The sequence below is a fragment of the Sorex fumeus genome, unplaced genomic scaffold (genome assembly GCF_029834395.1).
Source record: "Sorex fumeus unplaced genomic scaffold, SorFum_2.1 ptg000044l, whole genome shotgun sequence".
NCBI lineage: Eukaryota > Metazoa > Chordata > Mammalia > Eulipotyphla > Soricidae > Sorex > Sorex fumeus.
The window spans coordinates 2,621,431-2,635,416 of NW_026606101.1; the positions used below are offsets into that span (position 1 = coordinate 2,621,431).

Here is a 13,986-nt window from a genome sequence, read left to right on the forward strand (position 1 = left end):
TGATTGCCCTAACCTGTCCCAGCCTGTGTCCACTGGAGCTCCCCTAGCCCTGGCCACACCTTCGTGTCCTGAGATTTCTCTGCCCCCATGCCGCCCACTCTCTCCCCGAGTCAAAGGGGAATGTGAAACACCGACCCTCAAAAGTTTCCAGACGGGCCTCCTGCTCAGGGCGGGGAGGGGAAGGGGCTTCCCGGGGGCTCTGTCTCCCTCATCCCCCCATTCCCCAGGGCCCCCTGCCTCTGTTCCTTTCTCTTGCGGTCACCAGCTTCCTCCTGGAGCTGGCAGGGTGCTGCCACCCGGGGCCCAATGGGGAGCCGGGACCCCTCCAGGACTGGCAGTTCCTTGTGCTTCCTTTTGGCCCCTGGACCCATCCCTGTGCCTGTTCCCCTGCTGACTCTGCCCCCTGTCCTGGGCTCGGGGGACCCTGAGGCTGGAAGGAAGCTCCTACCCAGGGGAGGAGAAAGCCAGGGATGGCCCCAGCTGTTTGCCCTTGGCCCTCAGCCTGCCTTCCCGGCCCTCCTGACGCTCCGGGCTGGGACGCCCTGGCCCAGTTTGAAACACCCCTCCCGCCCGCAAGGAGGCTGGGCCGGCCGGGGGGTTATTTTGGGAGCAGCTTCTGAGATCCAATGGCCTTGTTAGGGCAATGCTGACCTTTCCGTCCGGGGGGAGGGCAGGACTGGAGAGGGGGCGGGGCAGCGGCTCGGGGCCCTGGACAGCCCCACACACCCACAGAGTGGAGAGAAGGGGGCCAGCGAGCTGCAAGGACCCGGTCTCAGCCAGGGCCTTACCCGAGGGAGCCTCTCCCCTCCCTGACATGGACTGGGCCCCCCCACACACACACCCTGCCCGGTGCTGCTGACAGGGACCCTCCTCTTTGCCCGGGACTTCATGGAAGCCGGGAGCCTGCAGCTCTGTGGGGACACAGACACGCTTCCCGAAGGCCCCCGTGGCCTGGCCCTGACCCAGGGACCCCATGCTGACACGGCTCCTGGGCTCTCCCCGCTTCCGGCCCCCTCCTGCCGCCCCTTTCCCGAAGTGCAGTGGTGAGTGTGGGGGCCCGGCCCCGAGCGTGCCCCGAGAGCGTCCCTGGCACCCGCCAGCACCCCGGCCCCAAGCTGGAGGACCGCGAGGATGAGATGAGCGGGGGGCGCTTTGACTTTGACGATGGGGGCGCCTACTGCGGGGGCTGGGAGGCGGGCAAGGCCCACGGGCACGGGCTGTGCACGGGTCCCAAGGGCCAGGGCGAGTACTCGGGCTCCTGGAACTTCGGCTTTGAAGTGGCCGGTGTCTACACCTGGCCGAGCGGGAACACCTTTGAGGGACACTGGAGCCAGGGCAAGCGGCATGGACTGGGCATAGAGACCAAGGGCCGCTGGCTCTACAAGGGCGAGTGGACGCACGGCTTCAAGGGACGCTATGGGACCCGACAGAGCAGCAGCAGCGGCGCCAAGTACGAGGGCACTTGGAATAACGGCCTGCAGGACGGTTATGGCACCGAGACCTACGCCGACGGAGGTGAGGCCTGCCGGGGTCTGCAGAGCTGGGCAGGGGTGGGCAGGGCAGGGGGGACACTGAGAGCTACAGGAGGAGGAGAAAAGAGAAGTTTCTGCCTGCCCAGAGCAGAGAAGCCAGCAGGCAGGAGGTTACGAATGAGCCCCGGCCAGGCAAGTGACCCTACCTTGCTTGGCTTCCATTTCCTTGTGAGTGAGTGTTGGGGCCAAAATAGGGCTATTGAAAGGGTTGGCAGGATTGCCCGCCTATAAATACTTCCTCCCTACCCTTTTAGTTTGACTTAACTCCATGGTTGGCATGTTTGGTATGCGAACAGCCGTTGAATGCTCTTGCCTGTGCTCTTGGAGATTTGGGGGTCTAACCTCAACTTTCCCCATGAAATTGATTTCAAACAATGGATTATGATGGAACCATTCATTCATCTATCCAGCACTCACTCTCCCTACACACTCCCACTCCTCCATCCATTCGTATTTTCTTCTCAGATTCATGCATCTATCCACTACATACCTACTCTTCCAATCCATCACATCATCCACACACTCACCCATCCACCCATCCATGAAACCATCCATCCAACCATCCATTCATCCGTGCAACCATCCATTCATCCACCCATTGTCCATTCGTCCATCCATCCATCTACCCGCCTACTTACCCATCCATCCGCCATTCATCCATCCATCCAACCACTATAGATGGATCCATCCATCCATCCATTCATTCTCCTTTCCATCCATTCATCCATCTACCCACCATCCATCCATCCATCCATCCATCCATCCATCCACCATCCACCCATGTATCCTCCCAGCCAATCACGACCCAGTCACCCATCCGTCCACCATCCATGCATTCATCCACTCATTCCTAATCCACCCATCCATCCATATTTCAGTCATTCAGTGCATATTTCTATAGTACCTTCTATTTGTAAGTCATTGTGGAAAGGGTTAGATAAAAGAAAAAATAAGATATAACCACCACCTCCAGGACGTGTTTGTAGGACGTGTGTCAGAGTGCAGGCAGGTCTGCAGAGAAGGTCGGGAATGTTTTCAGGGGGGTGTGAGGGTCCACACCAGCATTGGAGACAATAAAATGCGGAGGTCAGGCACTTGTCTTGCATGAGGCCAAATTCTGGTGTGATTCCCTGAACCACAAGCTCCCCTGAGCATCTCTGGAAGAGACCCTGGAACACAGAGCTAGCAGTAGTCCCTGAGCATTATCGGATGTGGCCCGCCCCTCCCCCACCCCCATTCTACCCCCCCCCCCCCCCAACCTGCTCCCAAAGAAGAGGTGGAATCTGAGTTGGATCTTATGGCATTGATGAGGGGCAGGGCTGGGAGGAGATGTGTAAAACAGCTCCGAAGACCAAGAGGACTCCGTGGGTTAATGGGATAGAGAAAGGGTCTGTGGTGCGCTAGTCCTGGCCAGGGGCAGAGCAGACATCCTCGACCCGATATAACAGGGAAGTGGCACTGAATCTCAGCCTTGGTTTCTTCCCCATCAAATGCAGAGTTCTAGAATAACAGTGTTTGCTCAAAATTTGGTCTCTGGACAGAGAGCATCAGCATTATCTAGTTAGACAGAAATGCAGGTCTGGGGCCCTCACCCAGATCTTTCAAGTCAGAGGTTCTGAGAGCAAACCCAGGAATCTGTTTTAACCAGCTTATCGGGTGACGTTATTTTTGTCCATGATAGTGTTGAAGAAGTATTATTGCTCTAATTCAGGGCCTGACAATCTACAGAGAGTGGGCCAAACTGGCCAGCTGCCTGGATGATTTTTTTTTTTTTACAGTTTATGAGCTGGGAGAGGCTTTGCATTGTGAAATGCAGGGGGTGTAATTCAAAGAAGAATATTCTTTGTGACCAGCGGACATTGTGTTCAAGTTCCGACACAATATCCTGAACATTTTGCCTAGGGCAGCCAAGTCTAAACTATTTACTCTGCGACTTTCCAGAAGAAAAAGTTTGCCCATTCCTGCTTGGAAGGGGCAATTCCCTTTGTAGCACAGAACTGGATCAAATCTCCCAGCCCCAGCCCCCCGGGGAAGGAGCTGGTGCAGACCATTGAAAAGCAGGGCTCATTCATAATGGCTCGATTTGACGTCAGAATGTGTAGTACACAGGCATGTCTCAAGTCTCCCTCGGGACGGAGGGCAGGAAGTGGGCAGTCTGGGGGCGGGCTGGGGCTGGCATGTAGGGCAGGAGCTGGACCAGGGTCAGGTCGGCCTCAGCTGCCGTCCAGACTGTGCTCGGGATGGGCGGCTGGGAGGTGGGTGTCTGGGTATGTCTGGATATCAGTGAGGTGGGGCTCATGTCATTTCTGGTGTGTGTGTGTGTAGGGGGGGGGGTTCCTTGTGTTCGGCATAGCCTGGGGCTGAGCAGTGCTGGGACAGATTTGGGATCCACACTTCCTACTTCGGTGACCTTGAGCATCGCCGGAATCACAGCTCAGTGCAATTCTAGCTCCCAGAGGGTCAGCTCGGCTGGGCCGGGATCAGCTCAGTGTCCAGCTAGACCAGGCCGCAGCTGTCTGTCCAGAGCCCTGTTGTGTTCCTCCTTGGCCCTCTCTGAACTCCGGTGTGGAAATTGGGGCCTGAAGGGAGTCCCGGTGGAGGTGAGGTGGGGAGGACCCATTCATGTGTGCCATTCATATGACAACCCCCACCCTTTTCCCCCCAACCCCCCAATCCAGAGTCAGATGTCATCCCACAGCGAGCACCTGGGCCAGTGAGCAAAGTGGAATCCGCGGGGATTCCCTTCCAGGGAAGACAGTGGAAAGAAACTGGGAAGCAAAAGTCGTTCTCATTTCTGGAAGTTTCTGGTGTTCCAAAGAGGTAGACGAGGGAGCCAGAGGGGATAGTTCTGGATGGAACGGTCTGAGAGTAGGGTGGGGAGGACAGAAGAGGCAGGGAGCACTACCAGGTGATTCAGTGCTGCAAAGGTCCGGCGGCAGGAAACATAGGAGAAGCAGCCAGAAAGCATCCAGGGGTGAGACAGGGATCTCACAGGGGACAGCAGGGGTTGACGTCAGAATTGTGGTCACTGGTCAGATCCCATAGACTTTCCCAGGTCCTGGCTTGGATTGGGGTGTCCCTCGGGCCAGGGATTTGCCTGAGCCTCAGGCCTGCTCCAGAGTGTGTGGAGCCTGGAAAGTGCCCCCATGCCTCCGTGCCCACACCCCCCCAAAACTTCTATTCCAGCCCCTCGGGGGAGCCACTCTTCCAAATTAGACACTGCTGCTGATTCGGAAAAAGTCTTTCGTCCTTCTATGGGTCCCCTGAGGGCTTACTAAGGACCTACCCTGTGCACAGGGAGCCCTGAGGCCATGAGGACAAATAAAAACCTGTGATTGGAAGGAAGTCCTACCACCAAGTCTTTTACCCTGATCCTACTGTGTTATTTATTTTGTTTTGTTTTGGGACCACACTCCTGGCTCTGTGCTCAGGGATCTTTCCTGGCAGGCTTGGGGGCTTCTACGGGGTGCCAGGGATCCAGCCTAGGTTGATCATGTGCAAGGCAAGTGCCCTTCCCACTGTACTATCGCTCCAACCCCCTTTCCATGTTACTTAATCTCTTAGGTGTTTCTGCTCATGGATCAATATGCAATAAGAATTCATTTCTGTTGTGTCGACTATCCTTCATTCATGCAATAAATATTTGAGTGATATTATTATTATATTATTATTATTATATATTATTACTATTATTATTTTCTACTCTATTTGGGCTGGAGCGATAGCACAGCGGTAGGGCGTTTGCCTTGCATGCAGCTGGCCTGGCCAAGCTGGGTTCGATTCCTCCGCCCATCTCGAAGAGCCCGGCAAGCTACCAAGAGTATCTCACCCGCATGGCAAAGCCTGGCAAGCTTCCCGTGATGTATTCGATATGCCAAACACAGTAACAACAAGTCTTACAATGGAGATGTTACTGGGCCCGCTTGAGCAAATTGATGAATAACGGGAGGCCTGTGACCGTGACTGTGACTCTATTATTCTTAGTGAGACCAGCACTAATGTGTGTTTAGGAGATGGGGGAGTGTAGATGTGAGCATGATCAATGGAAAATTGATCTAGTGTGTGGGTGCCTGGCAGGAGAGCGAAAGGGGACTAAGGGAACAAGAAGCCAACTGTTAGTCCCTGGGTAAATGTGGGGAGGCTTCCTGGAGGAAGTGGCAAGGGGGCCCTAAAGGATGTCGTGAACCAGGGAAGGGTGGGGTTGAGGCCTGCAGGTGGAAAGAACAGAGACAAAAACTTGGCTGTCCCACCTAGTGATCAAGCTGAAATTTATGTCTTCACTCCATGTCAAGAACTGTTAATCAAAGGGTCAGTAAATTCCTTTCCTCCCCTCCCTGCCAGAACTTGCGGGCAGGTGAGGCCAAACCAGCGAAACGGACGTTTCCCAAACTGGAGGCCTGGGCCCACTAACAGACGATAACATCAACCCAGTGGTGTCAAACCTGCATTTTCAAAATGATGGAGTTGAATCCAGCAGAGGATACTAGGAAAATATCCCTATTTCCTCGAGATAGAGAAAGCGTTGGTTCCTGGGATGTTTGTTTGTTCAGTGGGGGATGCAAGAGTGTATGCATGTAACATGTGTGTCTGTCTATACAGACGTGTGTTCGTGGGTATGGCCTGATGAAAAAATGACTTACTGCAGATCATGGTAAAAAAAAAGGTTTGCCATCACTGTAGTCAGCGCCTTTCCCAGGCTGCTCGGCCAAACCACCGCCTTGCTCCTCTCCCCTCTCAGTGCTCTTGTTTGGAGGTTCAGCTCCCCAGTTCCCAGTTGGGAAGAGGGTGGTCGGTGAGCTGCCACCTCTCTGGGCCTGACTGAAGTCTTGGCACCCCTCCCCCACCTATAGCCCTCATTCCTCCCATAGCCATATATAGCCAAGCTAAAAATAGTGGCAGCCTTAGAACTCCGAAGCCAGCATCCACTGACCCTGAAGGAGTGCCTGGCTGTCTCCATGGCAGTTCCCAGCCCCGAGACCCCCCTGCATGGCATGGGCAAAAGGGCCGTGGACTTTCCTACCAGAGATTCTGGACCAGGGTTGCCTGACCTCAGAGGCTCCGAAATGCCTTGCAACTTCCGGCAAGATCAGAGCAGATGTGCTCGGACGGTCTCTGTTCCCTGGGAGAAGTCGCCTCTGCTAGCCAGCAGATTCTTCAAGTGTTCAAATAAATTCCAGAACCATCTGTCCACGTCAATAATCCCCCGCCTGCAACTTTCAGTGGAAAAACCAATCCCAGACGTACTCTTTTTATTTTCTGAGAAGCTAATAATAATAGTTAACACGGCGGGGGTGCCTATGGTGTGCCAGGCGCTGTTCTTTTTTTTGGGGGGGGAGTGAGAGGGTCATTGAGCCCTTCCCGGTGGCGTTCAGTTGCATGCAAGGCAACTAAGTGCTTCAACCTGTGTGTTTTCTCTCCCGCCCCCAGCCAGCCGCTGTCCTTAGCATCCTGTCACCCATGCTGTGTGTTGCTATTTGCACCTCACCACCACTCTGTGTGGAAGTGCTGTGATTACCCTATTTTAGAGCTGAGGAAACTCAGATGACTTAACTCTTCTCACTCCTCGCCTGCTTAGCCAGTAAGAGGTCGAGATAGGATTTGACTATAAATGGAATCATGAAATAGCTCGTAGTATAAGGAGCTGTTTTGATAAAAGGGTACCCCCGAAAAGCAGTCAGGGCCAACAACCTAATCTGTAGGACTCAGTACACACTGAAAATTCAGAGGCCCTGAGCCAGAGTGACAGACCAGCGGGGAGGATGCTTGCCTTGCATGTGGTCAATCTGGGTTCAATCCCCGGCAGTTCATATGGTCCCCTGAGCACTGTCAGGAGTAATTCCTGAGTGCAGAGCGATGAGTAAGCCCGGAGCCTCACCAGGTATGGCCCCAAACAAAAACAACAGCAAAAAAGAAAATACAGAGATGTCTTCTTTAAAACCAAGAATACTTTGCAGAGGGGGACAGCAGAGCATTTAACCAAGGGCTGGGCTAAGCATGACACCCAGAGGAGTGGCACATGAAACGCCCATCAAGTTGGCCTTTTCAACAGCTTTTTTGTTTGTTTACTTTTTTTTGCTAAGCCAGGGAGTGAATTTATTTATTTTTATTCTTTTATTTATTTATTTTTTTTGCTTTTTGGGTCACACCTGGCAATGCTCAGGGGTTACGCCTGGCTTTGCACTCAAGAATTAGTCCTGGTGGTGCTCGGGGATCATATGGGATGCTGGGAATCGAACCTGGGTTGACCGCATGCAAGGCAAATGCCTTACCCGCTGTGCTCAGGGAGTGAATTTAGGGCCTTCTACAGGCCAGGCATGTGCTCTATTTCTGAACCACATCCGGAATCCTGACCTTGTAACTATTATTGCAGTGGTAACATTGTACTATTACTATCAGAACAAAGATCACAAGGACTAACCCTTACTGTGTATCAGGCTCTCTGCTAAAACCAATGTGTGTGGTTTGTTTTTGGGCTTCTGGACAACTCTCTCATCTGCTATCCTAGCGGTTTTCTGATTGTTATGATTCTATCTCACTGTAAGATACACATTTCACATTGTAATTCTGTGAATACAGGCATAAATATACAAATGAAGCAAATCATCGCAAAACAAAGTTTCCCTTCCTCTACATTATATTCACAGTTTCCCTATTATCCTGTTACTATAGAAATCACCATTCTATTTTTGTTGGTTTGGTTTGGTTTGGTTTTTGGGCCACACTCTCAGGTGGTGCTCAGGACTTACTTGTGACTCTGCATTCAGGAATCATTCCTGGCAATGCCATATAGGATGACTGGGACTATAGGATGACAGGGATGTAGGATGCTGGTGATTGAAACTGGGTTGGCCGCATGCAAGGCAAGTGTCCTACCTGCTGTACTATCTCTCCGGCCCAAGGATCACCATTTTATCTTGTTCTCTTCATGTCTTACTGAGGAAATTAATGACGTAAATTACTAAAAAAATCCATGTATTACAAACAATTTTTGCTAAATACTTAGAATAGAGTTTGGCACTTGACTAGTGATTTTATTATTGGTACGTGCTGTGCTGAAAGATGACTTTTCAAAAGTGATTAACGATGAATATTGGATTAAAACCTCAATCTTCTGTGCTCTTCCGGCGCTCCTGCTCAAAGCTGATGATGACTTAAGCTTATTTTATTTTATTATTATTAATATTATTATTTTGCTTTTGGGGTCACACCCGGTGACGCATAGGGATTGCTCCTGGCTCTGTACCCAGGAATTGCTCCTGGGTGTTCAGGGGTACACCCTCCCCGCCTGTGCTATCACTCCAGCCCCTTATTTTAGCCCGATTGACTCTACATATGTTTGCTAAAGGAATTTGTAAGGATAAAGGCTCAAGCAATAAATTATTTCCCACTATTGGGCTTGTAAGATGTATTGGAGCAATATAATGTTCATATTGATTTATTTCTTCCTTAAAGATATGTCTTTGCTTTGGGGCTGGAGCAATAGCACAGCAGGTAGGGCGTTTTCCTTGTACACGGCCAACACGGGTTTGATTCCCAGCATCCCATATGGTCCCCTGAGCACCACCAGGGGTAATCCTGAGCACAGAGCCAGGAGGAACCCCTGTGCATTGCCGGGTGTGACCCAAAAAGCAAAAACAAAAACAAAAAAAGATATGTCTTTGTTTTCTCTAAAAAAAAAAAAGGCTTCTTGAGTGGTGGAAGAGATAGCACAGCAGGTAGGGTAATTTCCTGGTATGCAGTTAACCCAGGTTCAATCCCTGGCAACCTATAATGGTCCCCCAAGCTCTGCCAGGAGTGATCCCTGAGCACAGAGACAGGAGTAAACCCTGAGCACAGCTGGGTGTGACAAAAAAACATTTTTTTTAACTTTTAATTTATTTTTGCCCTCTTTCATTGCTGTTGATTGAAGTACTAGGATTTACAATATATATATATATATATATGTATATATATATTGCCTTTTGGGTCACACCTGGCAATGCACAGGGGTTCCTCCTGGCTCTGCACTCAGGAGTTACTCCTGGCAGTGCTCAGGGGACCATATGGGATGCTGGGAATTGAACCCAGGTTGACTGCGTGCAAGGCAAACATTTTACCTGCTGTGCTATCACTCCAGCCCCTGACTTACAATATTGTTAATAATGGTTTCCATGTATATAATTCCAAAACCACCCCCATCACCAGTATACCCCCCCTTACTGCATTGTCCCCCTCCCAACACCCCACCCCGAACTCAGTTTTGTGGATCAGTTCCCTGTGTTTCCTTTGGCATTTCTTGGCTACCTTGCTGTGGCTTTAAGTCCCACCTAGGAGTGAGGTCACTTCGTATCTAAGGGACGTCTCTTCTATTTGCCTGTGTTTGTGCCAATATCACGTTGCCTGGGATCCTGGAGTTTGATAGTAACTTTTTAAGTTGGAAAATTCTTCCAACTTTGCTTTTCTTGTTCAAGACTGCTTGGATTATTCTAGGCCATTTCCATTTCTGTCCACATTGTAAAATCAACTTGTTGGAATCTCTACAGTGGCCTGGGGGAGGGGGTTGGGTGTCTGATTAAAAAACACATTTGATGTGTTCATTGCCTCGGATGGAACAGACTTCTTAGTGGTAACCAGTGTCCAATCTGTGAGCGTGGTTATCACCCACCATTATATACACTTGGAATTTCACTCATTTTAGAGTTTTCAGCTTCTTACACATCTCTTGTTGAATAAAATAGCCACGTTTTTTAAAAATAATATTGTAAATGGCATTTGGATTTTCCAGCTGTCCATTGTGGGTTACAGACATGCAATTATTTTTGTATGTTGCTTTTGGTTTCTTTCATCCGGCGAAATTAATTTTTAACCACTAGCATTTTTGTTAGGTTCTTCAGACTTGAAGGGCACATCTTTTTCATTTACAGTTCCCATTTTAAATTAAATAGGAAATGGATTAAATTAAATGGAAATGAAGTGTTATTACAAAGCAGAAATTCTCTTCCCCAAAGAACACACACGGGCCTCCCAGACCTTGATCCCGGCTCGGTTTCCATGCCCACATGCTCCTTCTTCATTCTGTCTGTGTGGGCACATCACATGACCCCTGAGTTTCCACAGCCCTTTTCCCGTAGGGATGTCAAAATCGCCCTTAAGACTTAGTTGAAGGAACGAAATGAGAAAAATCCACAGAAAGCCCTAAGGTAATGCTTAAAACCATGCAGTTCCCCTAGCTCTTCTCTCTGTGCTCCCATGGGGAAACTAGCTGAGGAAGCCCAGCTCTCCCCGGGCGGGGGGAGGATTTCAGCACCACGCCAGCTTTGGACTCGGAGCTGGGGAGCAGCTAAGTAGCCCCCACTTTGATTCACTCAGCCCTGCCGAGTGCTGTCCGTGTCCGTGACATCGGACGGGGAGCGATTCCATTTCCAATGCGGTCTCAGCAGAATTCAACCTCCTCTTGAAAAGCTCACGTCCCAGTTCACAGCCAGGGGTCAGCCTGTCACCGGCGGGGCCCGCCTGCCATCCAGGCAGCTTCTTGGCACCGTCCGGGACCCCAGGGGAACAGAGCGGACCCTCAGCGGGAGCGAGAAATGGCAACATTCGTCTTCGTCTCTCACTGGCTGTCTGCGGCGTGTGGCCAGATGGCCACGGCCCTGCCCCTCCCCAGGCCGGCCCTTTGGGACTCGTGGCACTCGCCAGTTCCAGGACCTGCTGATTCTGTGTCCCCAGTAGCTGTGGCCCGGGCCAGCCCTTGCTGCCCCATCCCCGGGGTAGTGCCAAGTCCCATTTCAGAGGACACTGGTGGAGGGTGGGGATTGGGACTAGGGCCACGGAGGGGGTTCCTGCCGGAGGCCAGGGGACTGCCCTTCCCTCCAGTGCTCCCCACCCTGCCCCCCACTGTCCCTTCCCCAGGCCAGAAGGTGTATCTGTGCCCTCTGCTCTCCGCTGAGGGGCAGTGCAGGTGGGGGAGCCCACAGATAGGTCTGGGGGCCGAGAAGGCCTTTGGGCAAAAGTCTCACAAAGAGTATTGGGAAGGGGCACGCCCTGCAGTGCTCGGGGCTGACTCTGGCCTCTGTGCTCTCAGGGATCGCTCCTGCAGGTGCTCGGGGGACCACTTAGAATTCCAGGGATCAAACTGGGATCCACATTTTTTTTTAAATGTAGGAGCATTGCTATTCATTCAGCCACTGGTTAAGCTGATTGAATTGGGCATGAAGTCCACATTAGTTTTTTAAAAAATTTTTAAAAGCGATAGCACAGCGGGTAGGGCGTCTGCCTTGCACGCAGCCAACATGGCCGACCCGAGTTCGATTCCTCTGCCCCTCTCGGAGAGCCCGGCAAGCTACCGAGAGTATTCGATATGCCAGATACAGTAACAACAAAGTCTCCAATGGAGACGTTACTGGGCCCGCTCGAGCAAATCGACGATCAACGGGAGGGCCTTTACTTTACTTTACTTTACTTAAAATTTTATAAGTTAGTTCACAATGTTTGATTACATTCAATATTCAAACACCAATCCCACTCTCATTACACCTCCCCACCACCAAATTTGGGATGGAAATCCCAGGATCCACATTTTTTGTATTTTTGTATTGTTTCTTTTTTTGGTTCATTTTCTTGGCAGCACCATGATTTATAATATGGTGAATGGTAGGGTTTCAGACTTGGGAGGGATGGGAGGGGTATGAGGGAGGGGCAGGAGGGGATTATGGGAGGGAGGGATGGTGAGGGTATGGGGAAGAGGTGGGGGAGGGTATCTCAGGAAGGAGGGATGGGGGATTGTGGGAGGGGGGAGTGGGGAAGGGTATGAGGGAGGGATGGAGAGGATTTTGGGGAAGGGAGGGACGGGGAAGGTATGGGGGAAGTGTGGGGAAGGATATCACAGGAAGCAAGGGTGGGGGAGGGTATGGGGGAGGGCTGGGGAGGGCGGGGGAGGGCGGGGGAGGGTATCACAGGAGGAGAGCTAGGGAGAATATTGCAGGGGAGGGATGGGGACGATATGGGGAGAGATGGGGAGGATATTGGGGGGAGAGATGGAGGTGGATATTGCAGGGGTGGGGAAGGATGGGGGAGGGATGGAGGAGGATGGCGTGGGGGCAGGTCCTTGCTGAAGGGGCAAGAGGTCGGGGGCCCTTTGTAAGATCTGGCTTCTGCTTGGGTGAAACCCGGGACTCTAACCATGATGCGATCTGGCTTTGTCTGGTCCCTTGTGGCTGAGACTGTTTCAGCCGTTGCCTGACGTGAGTCGGGCCCTGGCCTTGATCTCCAGTGCTGCTGGAATGAGTCCGTGAATAGAAGGAAGCTCTCCTTGCTGCCACCTGGAGCAGGGGTGCGGGGAGGAGGGCTTGAGGAGGGGGAAGCCCGGACCCAGGGCGGGGCTTGTTGCCACTGTGCCACCCCTGACAGGAAGGAGGGAGGTGGAGGCAGCTCTGTCTTCTCTTGGAAAGTGGCGCCAAGAGTCTCTGCTCACGGACTGGAAGGGGTGGCCGGAGAAAGGGGGTCCGGTGTGGCTCTGAGCTGTGGCCTGAATCACGGGTATGGTGGCATGAGCTGAGAAAGGACAAGGTTATTGGTGGCGGTCAGGAACCCACACGGGACCTGGGGTGGGACGTGAGATGCCGCTAGACAGGCACATGGGCAGGGTAGCCTGAGGAGCCGGGTGTCTCCTTCTGCACCCGGGCCCGGCCCCTCAAGCCCTCTCCGTCTCTCGGACCCAAACACCCTCATGTCCTAGGCCTGCACCAACTTAGGGTGGTGAAGGGGCCCCGCAGGTGTTAAGAGACTGTGTCTCCTGGTCCATCTCCTGCCTTTCGTGAAAGCTATGTGTGTGTATGTGCGTGTGCGTGTGTATGCATGTGTGCATATGTGTGTGCGTGTGTGTTCATGTGTGTGTGTATGTATGAGTGAGGGAGTGAGGGAGGGAGAGAGGGAGAAAAAGAGGGAGTGAGGAAGATTGAGAGGGGGAGAAGGAGAGGGAGAGGGAGGGAGGGAGAGAGAGAGAGAGAGAGAGAGAGAGAGAGAGAGAGAGAGATTCCTGCAAGCGACCCCCACAAGCTCTGCCCGTTCCATTCCACTCCTGCCCAGCGAAGCTCATCTATAAAGGGGCTGCACATTTGCCCATTTCAGAAATGTGACGGGTCACACGGGGGCTTGTTTGTGTCGCCTCCTGGTACGGGACCATCCCTTGTTCCTCTGCAGAAGCTTTACAGGCTGACTGGTCTGGGAGTGCTGTGGTGGTACTCGTGATGGCTGGTCCCTGTGTCCATCCACAGTTCCAAAATTTGTCAATATTTTCAAGAATGGCAATATTGAGTAATGAATATGATCAAATCAGGTAGAAAACAGAAAAGTTTATTGGAAAGTAGAAGAGAGATTCCCCAGCAGGGAGGAACTTAGTGTAGGACTAAGTGAAATCTGGCTCATTTGGTGGGGTTTTTGAATAGGAAAATTGGGTCTTTGTGTTACTTGTCCTATG

The 13,986-nt window shown here is 52.0% G+C and overlaps 1 protein-coding gene across 1 annotated transcript in view; it reads left to right on the forward strand.

Annotated features, from left to right (window-relative positions):
• Positions 1–809: 809 nt before the first annotated feature.
• The window catches only part of JPH2 (junctophilin 2), a 68,039-nt gene continuing 54,862 nt past the window's right edge, over positions 810–13,986 (forward strand). The window contains exon 1 of the mRNA XM_056121756.1: positions 810–1,515. Within this exon, the coding sequence (XP_055977731.1) occupies positions 1,137–1,515 (379 nt within the window). The 5' untranslated portion in view covers positions 810–1,136. The remainder of the gene's footprint in view (positions 1,516–13,986) is intronic.